Genomic DNA, 13,771 nt, shown 5'->3' with positions numbered 1-13,771 from the left:
GATTGCAAAGCAAAACTGCGGGAGTCGATGAACGAAAGGAATGCCTTTAGGGTTATGGCTGTTTCGGGCATATCAGCAACTCTCTGGTACCAGAGCTGTTTGGTTTCATGATCGAGCTTTTCGATGAGAATGAAGAGTAGCCACGTGTCACGATCCTTTCTCTGCATAGCTTGTAGAGCGCGAACAACTTCATCAGAGACATCATGTAGAGAGCGCAATCCATCGGCAGACGGTGATGTCATCGTCTGATGGTTGATTCAGAAAGCGTGCGATGTGCTTGTGGGCTATCTCTAGTGGTTTATCGTAGCGTGACTTTAGCTTTTCCAGAGCAGGAGCGTAATTTGCATCCTCAATTTTGAGATGTGAAATGAGCGACGCCGCTTCACCGGAGAGATTGGTTTTGAGAAAGTATAATTTTTGGCTATCTCTTAGGGAAGGGTTCTGATCAACCATGCTACGAAACAGATCGATGAAAGATTGCCACTCGAGATAGTTTCCACTGAACACAGGCAAATTCATACGCAGTAGTTTTAGACCCGACAATGGTATGGCAGGTACAGCACTTAAAGCAGCAGAAGATGTACTCGCGCCGACGGACATTCGATCTGACATCAACCGAATTAACTCGGCTTGCTGCTGTGCAAGTTGATTTATCACCGCACTGTTCGATCGCTCTTCTCTACTGCCAACACGATCTTTTATCACTCTTAGCACTTTTAATAGTCGATTTTTCAGGGTGATATATACACTTTCGAAATTGCACTGCTGCTCGATAGCATCATTGTATGCACTGTACCATAAGTAGCCCAAATATCACCGAGCACTTCTAGCTCCGTTTGAATCTCGGTTTCTTCAGCCGTTTCTGGCTTCAATTTGACCACCACATCGGATATACGTTTGATCCGAGGATCAAGGGATTTTCGATCACGGACTAATTCCTCCATCGTACAATAATTCACTTGGGCACTTTAAGTCTCACAGAGAGTTTTTTCGATTACTGTATCACGGATAGGCAGTTCCACTAATGGCCTTATTGGCGGGCGACGAGGCCTACACTCGCGATACAAACTGATCGATACGGCGTTTCACGGCGAGAATATCCGCGATCCGGCTCGAAGGACCATATGATTCTGTGAAAGTCTGAAAAAACGCCGGCGAACTACGGGGTTGTGATCGGAGAGAAAAAATAACGCGTAACAGGTATGGTTTTACAAATTCAACTAAACTACATCTATATTGTTGCTTCTTTTGTACACAGAAAGTAGAGCAAGTTAACAATTGGCGGGAATGGTTAACAAAGACGACGATTGTCGTAAAGGTGAGAGCATCATTCTGGAGCAGGTCAACGAGTTCCAAGAGTCCCTTTACTTGGTATTCATTGACTACGAAAAAGCTTTCGACCGTCTCAATCACGAGAATATGTGGGGCGCCCTGAGACGCAAGGGAGTTCCTGAGAAAATCATCGGCCTCATCGAAGCACAGTACGAGGCCTTTTCGTGTAGAGTGCTGCACAATGGGGTCCTGTCCGACCCTATCCGGGTCGTAGCTGGTGTGAGGCAAGGATGTATTCTATCACCGTTACAGTTCCTCATCGTAATCGACAAGATTCTGGTAGATGCGATTGACCGCGAACCAAACAGCGGGCTGTTATGGCAGCCTATAACCATGGAGCACCTAAACGACATCGAACTGGCTGATGACGTTGCACTCCTCGCGCAACGGCGCTCTGATACGCAGAGTAAGCTCAACGACCTTGCCGAGCGCTCCTTATCAGCAGGTTTAGTCATCAACGTCAACAAAATCAAATCGTTGGATGTAAACACGGTGACTCCTTCCAGTTTCACAGTAGCCGGGCAACCAGTAGAGAATGTTGAAAGCTTCCAATATCTTGGTAGCCAAATGGCGTCAGACGGCGGTACCAAGATCGAAATAGGCGAACGGATCAAAAAAGCAAGGGCTGCCTTTGCGAGTTTAAGAAATATCTGGAAAAACAGGCAGATAAGTGAACGCACCAAAATACGAATTTTCAACTCTAACGTGAAATCTGTGCTGTTATACGCTAGCGAAACATGGTGTGTATCAGTGGAGAACACTCAACGGCTGCACTGCCCTTCTACGCATAGTTGTCCCATGTTAGTTTTTGTGGATTTTGACTTTTCACCATAGAGCAGTCTATTTTGATGTATACTTTTAGAAAACTCTAACAGATTTCGAACTTTGTTCGGAAAATCATTGAAAACAACATCAAGTCTATTTGTCCCATTGCTTAATTTCTACGCATAATTGTCTCGCGGTGATTAAATTCATCATTATGGCGGATTCTGTTATTTTATGGAGCAACACACATTGAAATAGCATTTTCTGTTTAGATCTTGCAATCTTAGCCTGTTGCATTGGTTTAATGAGGGAAATTTGTACAATACTCATTCTAAGCGACATAATCACTTCTACCACGTGGAAGGTTCACTTCCATAGATAAAGCATGTGGAGACATATGTCAATCGCAGTAGTCATTCACGGAATCATGCATTGAACGAGGCTGATATGCGTAGAAACCATAAAACAAGTGCTCTATTTCTCGGCATAACTGTCCCGCCAAACTATTTTCATGATCATTGTCGCAAATTCTATTTGTGAGTGAAAAATAAGAATGATTTCTATGAAATGAAGTCTTCTGAATGGTTCTGTGATGTAATAATTTTATATTGCATTATGGTTATACGCCAGCAATGAAAATTAGTGTTCAATTTCAAATGCCATTTTCTCATTTGTCGTTTTTTTGAATTTGATACAAGCATGCGTAGAACGGCAGTGCAGGTGTTCATTAACAGATGCTTGCGGTATATAAGCCTGGTGGCCTCACAACTGGATCTCAAACAACGAGCTCCATCGTCGTTGTCACCAGAGGTCGATAGCAACAGAAATTCGGGATCGGAAGTGGGGCTGGGTCGGCCACACTCTACGTAGGGGCGGAAAAGAAATCTGTAAACAAGCATTAGACTGGAACTCAGCGGGACATCGTAGCAGTGGCAGATCCAGAGGCTCATGGCGGCGAAGCCTCAATAAAGAAATAAAAGAAGTCGACCGAAATCTAACCTGGCAACAGGTTAAAGCGATAGCCGGGGAACGTTCAGGATGGAGATCTTTCAAGTCGGCCCTTTGCACCACCGGAGGTGTACAGGATCCATAAGTAAGTAAGTTGGCCGCATTGTTTGATTGTGGCACATAACTTTGGAAAGATGGAAGAATCCCACAGCGGATTTAGATACACAAAACCTCATGTATGGATGCATGTCAATTTGCTTTATCTTCATGATCAATCGTAACTAACAAAATCTCGTAATCTTGTAAAATTGTTCAATTCATTATTTTGTTTGGACTCATATAATTGGCGAATTCGGTTCTTGCTCTATAAAACAACCATGATAGGGGAAGGGGGGGCAATATGCCCTAGCTAAGCAAATACTGCTTTATTGTCTTATTTGTAACGCTATTCATAGGTATTTTTACATTATGTAACAGTTAAACAAGATAACTAGTTGATGCCATTAAAAAATTGACAAAAATCTCAATCATATTGATAATATTCACATTTCAAAAAAGTGGTGATATTTAATTGCCGGAAAACTCATGAGGCAAAACGCCTTTTAGCTGGCAGCTCCTAGGGAATAAAGCACCACGCGTCGGCGAATCAGCATTCTGGTATGGATAGTGCGTGGAGACGCAAGTACATTGTAGGTTAGAGCCAGTAGGGCATTTTGCCTCGACAAAATGTTAGATGTTTCTTCAAAATGTGGAAATTTTTGGTTTTTCCGACCTTCCCATACACTACTTTGAAACTTTTTTCGCCTAACCTACATAATTTTAGATCTAGTTTTGTTACGGCCATCTTAATGACGGTAAATACGAGGGAAACCACAAAAGGCGTTTTGCCTCGGAGGGGCGTTTTGGGGCCTCTTCACCTACCTTAAATAACCTACTGGGTAAAGGCATTTATAAGGTGGAAGTGACGAGATTGCTTCCTAGTTAGATCGAGAAGCGGCGGACTTTTAGGTTGAAAATTTCATCGACTTCGACATCGACTACGAATTCATAATATATATATTGGTTGGCATCGTATGCCCTATATAAAAAATTTTCAGAACTGCAACTAAAACAATACATTTTAAAAGTTAGTGTTGCTCCAACTTCTCGGGAGTGGCAGGATGTGGCCTTAAAGGCCCTACTAGAACGGCACTGACTCACTAGGGGCCGTCCAGAAACCACGTGGTCATATATGGGGGGAGGGAGGGGTTTGGAAAATGACCACGATAAGCCACATGGGGGGAGGGGGGTGTTGCTCTCGAACCACGTGGTTTTTTGGTTTTTGGTGAATAACAATAGCGGTGTAAAAATACAAATCATCAAAATTTAATGATTTAATCATTAAACGCAAAGCGCATCTTAGGGCCGATGCCCACGTAGCGTCTTTTGAACTCAGTGTTAAAAAGAATTTAGCATTAAGCATCGAGAAAACCCGGTAACGCAGCGTTGGTCGCAACGCCGATGCATATCTGAGTTCATTGACCAACTTAGCTGTTGCGCAAACGCATTTTAAATTAGAACTTCCAATATTTAATAATTGTTAAAAATTTAAGCATCCCTAGAGCCACAGTAGCCCTATGTGTAATGTACGTATTGTAACTTGTGAGGAGGTGTAACAAAGCAGGAGCTTATTGTGCTCCGTAATAATTTCACCGAATTTGTGAGTAATACGCTGTAGTATGTTTTTGATTATATGTATTATTAAATAAATGTATATTACAGCTTTGTAGCTGACCAAAATGACAGTATTATTTGTCTGTCTGCTGGAAGAATCGGCGTCTAGTTGCACCTCCCGCAACATTAGCCTTAGATCCTATTTCCATAAAAAAATAAACGAAAAAACATGTTGCGTTTCAGTCTCAATTTCCACAAAAAAAATTTGGAAAAGAAAAATGAAAAAATATTTTTTTTAATTCCGCCGCAGATGGTTTTTGGCATCACGCCGCCGACACTTTTGCATCAGCGGACTACAGCTACAATTTTGAAAACTGTTCATGTTTTTACAATAATCAAAGAAAAATCTTCAAAAGAATTTCTTGTGGATATTCAGGAAAAATCCAGTAAAGAAATTTCCTGTAAAAACTTTGACCTTACTTCATACAATCCTGATAAAGTGCTAGCATTCAGAATGTTTTTTGAACAATTCTCTCTGGAAAAATTTTGCTTGTAAATTTTACTATAAATTGGTCATGAAAAACAAAACATCTCCAGTGTAAATGCCGAAAAAATCCATGTGAATTCTGTCTCAAAATTCAACACAGTCTCGTGGTATTCACATATAATTTTCGGTTGAATTAAATGGTCATATTTTCACATTTTTTTTTACATTCTAATGAATTTCTTCGACAAGTTCTTCCGAATCTTCACCAGAAATTCTTTTTCATTTCCAAAATAAGTTGCACTTCAAAATGTTCAGTCTCCAGTTAGCCTTACGAGCAAAGGCGTAGGATTGCCAATCCGGAGATGACGAGTTCGATTCTCGTTCCTAGGATGTTTTCGGGAGTCAAACATTGTCGACACCCTAGGTATAATGTATCCATCGTACTTGCTACACAAGATATATAATCGTACAATGGCAGGCATTTAAAACTTCCAATTTATAACTGAGGAAATGCTAATAGAATAAACTAAGTTGAAAAGCAGACCAACTTCCAGTTGGAATATGGAGCCATAGAAGAAGAAGAAGACTTCTAAATTTTTCAAAAAAAAATCTTCTGAATTTTCATGAGAAATTAAATAGCCAATGCCACATGAAACACTTTGATATTACCGTTGATTTTTTGTTTTTGGATTTTTGTTTTCAAATTTGGAATCTTGAAATGAAAATTTTTACGCTCTTTGTAAATTCTTCGGAATTTGATGTTTATTGGAATTTACATCGTAAATATGCATTTCGGATCCTTCTACGGATTCTTCTAGTTCTTCAAAATTTCTACCGAACCTTTCTTAGGAACTCTTCCACAGAATTTCGAAAAAAAAGTCGTTGAAATACTGAAGATTTTTCCGTGGAGACTCCGAAGAATTTCTTCTAAATATTCTGAAGGAATCCCTTGCTACTCCAGAATAATTATTCTTGAAAATTAGGAAGATCTTGGAATTTAAAATTAATCCAAGCAATAAATGTAGGCAATGATTTAGGATTAAGAAGCCTAGTTTTTATGATATTGGATAATTAGGATAATTGATCGTAAAATTTAATAATGCACCTAATTAGAACATTTAGGTGCATTATTAAATTTTTCGATCAATAATGCACAAAATTGCGATCAATATTGCACAAATGTGCGTATGAGAAAGGTTATGACATAGAGAAGTTTGCATTTAAAAAATCAACATGAAATTCTAAATAAAATGCTTTTTAAATTCATAAAAGGGTCTTAGAACTAAGAAGAGTCCTGCGATATGAAAAAAGTGGCAGTGTTCCAGAAAAAAACACTCCTATTCCTAAAACCCCCTAGGGTAATAAATAAGTGTTATAATAACGATTGACATTGAATTCCAAAACAAATCTCAACCCTTTCAGGACGGATGGGTCATATATGCCCAGCGTTTTAGATTGTCTATTAAATCACAAAAGAGAGCTAGGCCATCATTTTCTTCAGTAAAATTGTTCATCTAGATATTGGCTTTACAGAAAAAAATATGGGAGCTCAAATTTGACTGACCCTGAAAACTCAGTTATCCGAAACCTTGTGAAGATTTCGATTCTAAGAGCATGCAAATGAAGTTGAAATGTTTGAATCATTCTGAACACTCAGATAAGATGGGTCATCCTGAACGTTAAGCCAGTGATTAGTATTCAGGAATACGTACTCCAAAATGCTCTCAAGTTCAGCCCACGACATTTGTAATGTCCTCATCATCGGTATGTACCCAATCCGATGAAAAAAGCATATGATCCTAATTTCCATTAACATGAGATCCAAGAGACAAGGTACCCAAAATTATCTTGAGTCAACATCAAGTTGCACAATGATTATGACTTTTTTGTAGGGCCTTAGAAGCACTGGGTTCACGGACTTGAATGATTAAAACCTAAAAGTTTTGTTTAACCTAAGTCGAGTCAAGTACGAAACACTGAAGACGACCTTAGGGGAGACTGGGTAGACTTGATCCGCTTTTCTGATTTCCGATATACCACAGCCAAAAATAAATAAACTTTCGCGATTTCCACACAGATTCTCTAAGAAATATAGTATGTAACTTTACTGATGTATGACAGTTCTTAAATTATTGTTGTTATTGATACACAATCGTTTTTTTGGAGTGCTGTCAAAATTCGACTTTTTGAATTTTCGGGGGAAATTGATCCCTCTTCAAGAACTTGCTTTGATAAAATTAGAAAGGTGTCCTCAGATTTTTTTACTATTTTTCCTTCAAAATATACAGAATTTTCGAATTGCTGTGCGTATACATGAACGATTTTTTTTATTGAATTCGGCAGCACGTGCAATTTTAAAATTTGGGGAGACTTGATCCCCTTTTTACGATATCTACGCAATAAATGTTTTTTCCTGCCAAAACTTCATCACATCTGTCAAATCTACAAAAAATTAGAAGCCTGAATACAGATTTAAATTTTTTTGAATTTTTTCGACAAATTTTTGTATGGGTGACTAATGGGGGATCAAGTGTCCCCATATTGAGGCAATAACTTCAAATCCAAATATCCTAAAACTTTGATGGAATTTTGACATTTTCATCAGTACAGATCATTAAGCATATTTATGGCTTTGTGCTGTGAAAAAACGAAAGCATTCGGTCATTGTTATGAAAAGTAGTTCAAATTTTGCGTGGCCAATAAAAAAATCTAAAGAATAAATAAGGTTGTCAATCCAAAAAATAACACACCACATAAGAGTCATTTGTTTAGAGGATCTATATTAAAAAATACGCTAGAACAAAACTACTTTAGTTCTCGATAAAACAGGGGGTGATCAACTCCCCCGGGGATCAAGTCTACCCACCTTCCCCTACTGTTGACGTCGAAATACGTATCTGTCAAGGTACAATCAAGTGGTGGAATTGAATGGGAAGTTACAAACTCGTCTTATGACAAGTAAAGACATTCCATTAAAAAGCTCAAAAAAAATTTCTTAACTAAAATGTCTGTAGTAGCTTGTACAAATAACAATTGTCATATCAACCCATTAGACCTAATGGGATATTATATCATACATCATTCATAATTTGGTTAATTGGATAAATCGAATGATCCGAACTCCAAAATGATAATTGATCTATAATACATTCATTCCTCTATGAGTCGCTTATGAAAGGACCATTGACTGAAGCATATTCGAGATGTGAAATAGAAGTTCCTTGGGAAATTATTCGAAATACATCAGAGTGACCGAGAAAATATTTTTAGTATGGCATCATTGGATTCCACGAGTCAATATCATAATAAAATTTCAATGAAAAATTAGAAATTTTGAGAGATGAGCCAGCTCTAGATTGAAAATCTATTTATTAGAGAAAAAATAGAAATTTTCCATAATAAGGACTGTATCGAAAATAAGTTATCCACTTTCAAAGTGCTACTACTCTGAAGCTCACGAAAGTATTGGTTTGTTTTACCCTGCAATCGATGTATTCATATGTTAAGTTTCAAATAAGGATTTGTTTGTTTGTTGAAAATTTGTTGTTTCCGACGAATCGCAAATTGAAAGTGATATTGAAATTCGAGTTTTGGACACATGACTCCGGAAGAAGGGCATCAAGGTGGATAATTTGACCAAGTGTTTCGCTATCCACCCCCAAAGGTAAAAATTCATTGTCGACAAGCTTGGGGAATACTACACGTTTGCTAACCTGTCGGAAAAGGAAGAAAACCAAAATCAAATGACCGGAATTTGTACCAGAAAATAATCATGTTAAAAAACGAGGCAATTTTATGTCGATTTGTGAGCAGGGAGAAAAATGCTCGAATAAATGTTGGAAGAGTGCAATATTCGTTCAGTATTATATTTTTTCATAAAACTTAACAAACTGAATTAACATATATTGCTAGACAAATTTTAATAAATTTTCAAAATTCATCCGATTTTATTCGAATAAAATGATGTGGATAACTTATTTTCGATACAGTCCTTAGAATAGGAAATTGCCAATAAAGAAATCAGGGTATGAGTATTAAATAAATATAGAATTACTGCAAATAATGCAAAATTTCCACAAAACAATAATAAATTAGCACTTGTAAAAGCAAAAATTGCAATTATGCATTTAAAAAAATCACCAATAAAGAAATTAAAAAATATAGCGATATTTTGGAAAATTTCTAAACCATTACAAATTTTTCTCGAAATTTTTATAACATATTCGCGAGTCCGCATTTGTTTGTATCCTCCTGATGCATCGAAGGTATGCGAGTTCTAGATAACCCAAAAATCGTGGTCACCTGATACACATTACAACATGATAACATCATCAAAATTTTCGAAATAATGAAAATTTATAATTTACATGCTGGGTTTTAGTTTGATTTTGAATCAGTTGAAATTGTCCATCTTCAAAATTGATCGGATTAACCATATGTTTTAGTTACATAGTTACATAGGGGGGGTTGAAAATCTTCAAAAATATGACCACGTGGTTTCTGGATGGCCCCCTAGCACATCCGGACACCAAGTTACACCCAATTAAATACGGCGAGCAAAGAATAAATTCACTTTATTGGCACTATTCGAGTTTATTCTAAAATGCAACTGCTTTTCTTGGGAAAAGATTTTGGACTGTTAAAAAAATATTTAGAGCTTTTTAGTGGAATGCCTTCTCTTGTCATAAGACGAGTTTGTACAATCCCATTTAATGCCACCACTTAATTGTACCTTGACAGAATTAAATGGGATTGTACAAACTCGTCTTATGACAAGTGATTTTGGACTGATTTTATTGAATTTTAACAGCAGAGTAGAGGGTTGGTTCTAGTGTTGGTGAGCAATATAGCTAAGTATATCGAACGATATTTCTCTCCCTCCCTAGTTTTACATTTATTACTAATCCTAAACAGTTAGCTATTAGCTAATTTCCATAAGTAATATGTTTGCAAACAGCTAGAAGATGTACATAAGTGGGTTTACATTTTCTCAAACTTCTCAATTTAGACAGAGACGAATAGTCGTTATTGTGCGTTACAGTTCGGAGTTCAACTCCTTTATTCACTTCTTCCCATTGCTGATACTATGCTGAGATCACCGTCTCCTAATATGTTATTCGAGACATGTCCTGGAGACATTTTTCCTGATATCGATTTGAGTAGCACGTTTCAAGCTTTTGATCTGAGTTTAGTATTACGTAATTTTTGTTCCAGGGTGGGGCTCGTTAAAAACGGAGAGAACAATTTTAGAGGTCAACTACTTTCCAACAAAATCGCATGACATGTCGCAACTGGAACGAAGGATCAAATACAAGAAAGCCACATCAAAAGCAGACAGCGTTTTTTTTGCTGGTCCACCCATCGAGTGGAAAGGCACTACTCTCAAGAATAACCGCTCCTGCCAATGGCCATTTTGGAGCTATCAGCAGTCCCACCGAAACAAAAAAAGAGAAAGACATCCCTCGTTCGTAGTGGCCCAAGTGAAGTCCGCATCGGGCTTACCATCGAAATTACCGTCGCGTCGAGGACCCCGACCGGATCCGAACAGAAAGCCTGCTGCGGTGCAAATCTGTTGGAGCTTTCGTGGCGATCCGGCAACGCGAAAGGCGCCAGTCTGTAACGATCGTTTGAACACAGCACCGCTGCACCACACCGCACCGGCAGCACGATCACAGTAGCCTGAGCCGGGTACGCGCGCGAGCACGTTGTCATTATTGCGGCGAATCGCCAGTGCACAAGAGCCTCTTCGAAGCCCAGATCTAGTGGCTTGCCTACTGAGGTGGTATATTTGAATTCGGTTGATCGGTCAAGGGGTGAGCTCGTTTGAAACGAAAGAGCGTAAATAGGAAGTGCTGATCGAATTATAACGGAACGAAACCAAATTTCAAGTCATTGCCCGGTTTTTTATTTGATTAAACTGCGTGGTACAGTCAGTGGGAGTGTAAACAACGTAAACGCGTAAAAACGGAAAATATTTACCAGAAGTGTTATTTTTTAAATTTGTTTTTCCTCGATCGGTATTAGAACCGATTGTTTCCAGTTCGAATTCGGCATAGTGAAAACCGATCCAATCGTAATTGTTTGATGAAAACGACGGCATCAGTGGATCAAAAGTGCATTAGTGAATGAAAAATTGAGCGGAAAGTCATTATAATCTTCCAGTTGGATGCAGCGGCGTTTCAGTCGGTTCAATTAAAATCAGCAGATAGCCCCTTATATATGACCGGGCACCACATATGAGTGCTACTGGCTACAGGTGCTGACAGTAAAGTGCAAAAAAGATGAGAGCTTTGGTGTTACTATTGGTTGTAAGTAGAACTTTTTTTCAGGATGGTGCTCGAGAGACGTTCAAATATGTTATTAAACAGTTGATGATTGTGAAAAGATTGATGGAAAATGGTTCGACGGTTCGCGTAGTTTCCCGCCTAAAGAGCAGTGGCGTTGAAACAAAAGAACAAAGATGATGGATTTAAAACGATTGAAGATGTTGAACGAGCGTTCGAGAACGGTGGGACGATTTGGATATGTCAAGACAAGGCAATCATTACCATATTATACCACCTCAATTACGATGGTTTATAAATCGATTATTTACGGTCTTTTTACCTTTTTTATTCTATTCAGATTTTTTTTTTCCATTTTGTCTTTCTCGTACATTAAACTATATTATTCCAGCGTCCTATTTAACGAGCTTTGCCTGCACTCCGGGTGTTTATTGGTTAAGACAGCGGTTCTCAACCTGGGGTACATGATCCCCTTGAAGGTATCTTCTGTGGTCTCAAGGGGTATCTTAGATGAAATTGCGTAATGGTGGTTGTTGAATTATCTTTCTTCTATATACATAAGAATACATTTCTGTGTGTTTGCCCCTATTGGCCTCGGAAACTACTGAACCGATCGGCGTGGAAATTTGTATACAGGGGCCGTTGGGGCCGGAGACGGTTCTTAAGATGGTTCAAGACCCCTCCCCACTCTGAAGGGTCTCTGGAGTCGTACTCTAATTAAGTAAACGTAAGAAAATTAGCTTTATTTTAAAAGGAATTTGGTATAGCAAAAACAGTCTAGAGGGTTGAAAAAAACCACGAAAAATCTCTTTCGTGTCTCGCTCTATGAATATATGGAGATCAATATTGGCCGCAGTATTTTAGTGAGACTGTATTGTTGATGCATTTTCTCATCTGAGGAAAGGCACGGCTTAACATTTTTTCTCTTTAGAGAATACCAACGGCGTCGATTAAGATTGAGCTTGGGCACACTGGGATGGAAGACAGATACGTTTGCTAATAAACCAACATGGTCGTAATTTTTAAACCATTATTATTATTATTATTGGCATTACATCCACACTGGGACAGAGCCGCCTCGCAGCTTAGTGTTCATTAAGCACTTCCACAATTATTAACTTCGAGGTTTCTAAGCCTGGTTACCATTTTTGCATTCGTATATCATGAGGCATACACGATGATACTTTTATGCCCAGGGAAGTCGAGACAATTATCAGATATATTCTCAAAATACTTTGTGGAACAAGGAACTAAAAAAAATGTAATTAGACGAGTTTGGTATTATTCCATTTAATTTCACCACGTTATTGGCGAGTATTGGCGCTTAAACCTAGGATAATTAGCCAGGGCAAGTCTAATACCTTGTCCCACCACAAGAAGAAGCAACACTAAAGAGAACGGAGTGACGTAAATTTCTTAGCATTGTCACTCCCAACGTCTGTACAAACTTATATCATTTGCATATGATAAAATTCCTAAACTATATTCCCTACCAACCATCTAACTCCTTGACAGCTATGAGGGGGTGTAGTAGATAAGATCAGGTATATAAAGTATCGGAAAAAAGTGATTCACTGTACTGCATTGTGGTATTGGCAATCAGTTGATTTTTGTTATTTGAATACGCTCTTTTGATATGTATTTCTTTCGAATGGGTAACAAGCTACCTTATTTTGAAACATGTTGGATGATTGTGTCAGAAGCGAAAAGCGGATCAGTTTGCTGAGTATTGTTGCGACGAACGGACGAGCCTAGTAACCTCGTCTAGGTCACGACAATGACGCAGCCGGTAGATATAAATTCGAACCTCGTTTTTTGTTGATTTTGCTTTCTAGTGCTCCGCGAAAATATGTGATACGTAGTGAAGGATGGAATCAGGAAACGGTGAAATTCACCGAAAAAAATCAACAACCCAAAGATATAGATCTACTTCAGCAAAGCATATTTCTACTACGGTGTGGAAGGACCAGGACGCACTTTGCACAAAAGTGTTGAGCCGATTTTGTCCCTCCCGATTTTGTCATTCCCCGATTTTGTCAACCCTCGACTTTATAACGTTTTCGACCCGATTTTATCACCCATTATTTTTCCCGATTTTGTCACCCAAAAAAAAATTGAAAATTTATATACATTTATAGACAAGAGATAAAGGGTACGGTTCACGCATTTTGCCGTTCCAAGGCAAACTGATTCATAGGTACTTGTGAACCGAATTCAAAAAGATCAATCATATACATTCTCAAAATACTTTGTGGAACCAGGAACTAAAAAAAATGTTATAAGACGAGTTTGGTATTATTCC

General features: G+C 38.4%; 3 protein-coding genes across 23 annotated transcripts in view; 1 reads left to right on the top strand and 2 right to left on the bottom strand.

Moving 5' to 3' along the window:
• The window catches only part of LOC134224744 (solute carrier family 35 member F3), a 266,961-nt gene that overhangs the window by 88,627 nt on the left and 164,563 nt on the right, over positions 1-13,771 (bottom strand). The window lies entirely within an intron of this gene.
• Positions 202-944, bottom strand: LOC134206120 (uncharacterized). Its single transcript, XM_062681810.1, has 2 exons — positions 797-944; positions 202-713 (listed from the first exon to the last, which is right to left on the bottom strand). The coding sequence occupies exons 1-2, from the start codon at positions 942-944 to the stop codon at positions 202-204; spliced, it is 660 nt and encodes a 219-aa protein (XP_062537794.1).
• The window catches only part of LOC134224836 (uncharacterized), a 115,302-nt gene continuing 112,347 nt past the window's right edge, over positions 10,817-13,771 (top strand). The window contains exon 1 of the mRNA XM_062704442.1: positions 10,817-11,493. Coding sequence (XP_062560426.1) covers positions 11,467-11,493 — 27 coding nt within the window. The 5' untranslated portion in view covers positions 10,817-11,466. The remainder of the gene's footprint in view (positions 11,494-13,771) is intronic.

This window comes from Armigeres subalbatus, chromosome 1, assembly GCF_024139115.2.
Source record: "Armigeres subalbatus isolate Guangzhou_Male chromosome 1, GZ_Asu_2, whole genome shotgun sequence".
NCBI classification, from domain to species: Eukaryota; Metazoa; Arthropoda; class Insecta; order Diptera; family Culicidae; genus Armigeres; species Armigeres subalbatus.
The sequence above is the reverse complement of the archived record's forward strand: the minus strand, read 5'-3'. Positions and strand labels throughout refer to the sequence as shown.

Coding starts and splice junctions, on each gene's coding strand:
- LOC134206120 (XM_062681810.1), bottom strand. CDS start 944: ATGGAGGAATTAGTCCGTGATCGAAAATCCCTTGATCCTCGGATCAAA. Junction 714..796: donor TGATATTTGGGCTACTTATG/GTACAGTGCATA, acceptor GACTATTAAAAG/TGCTAAGAGTGATAAAAGAT.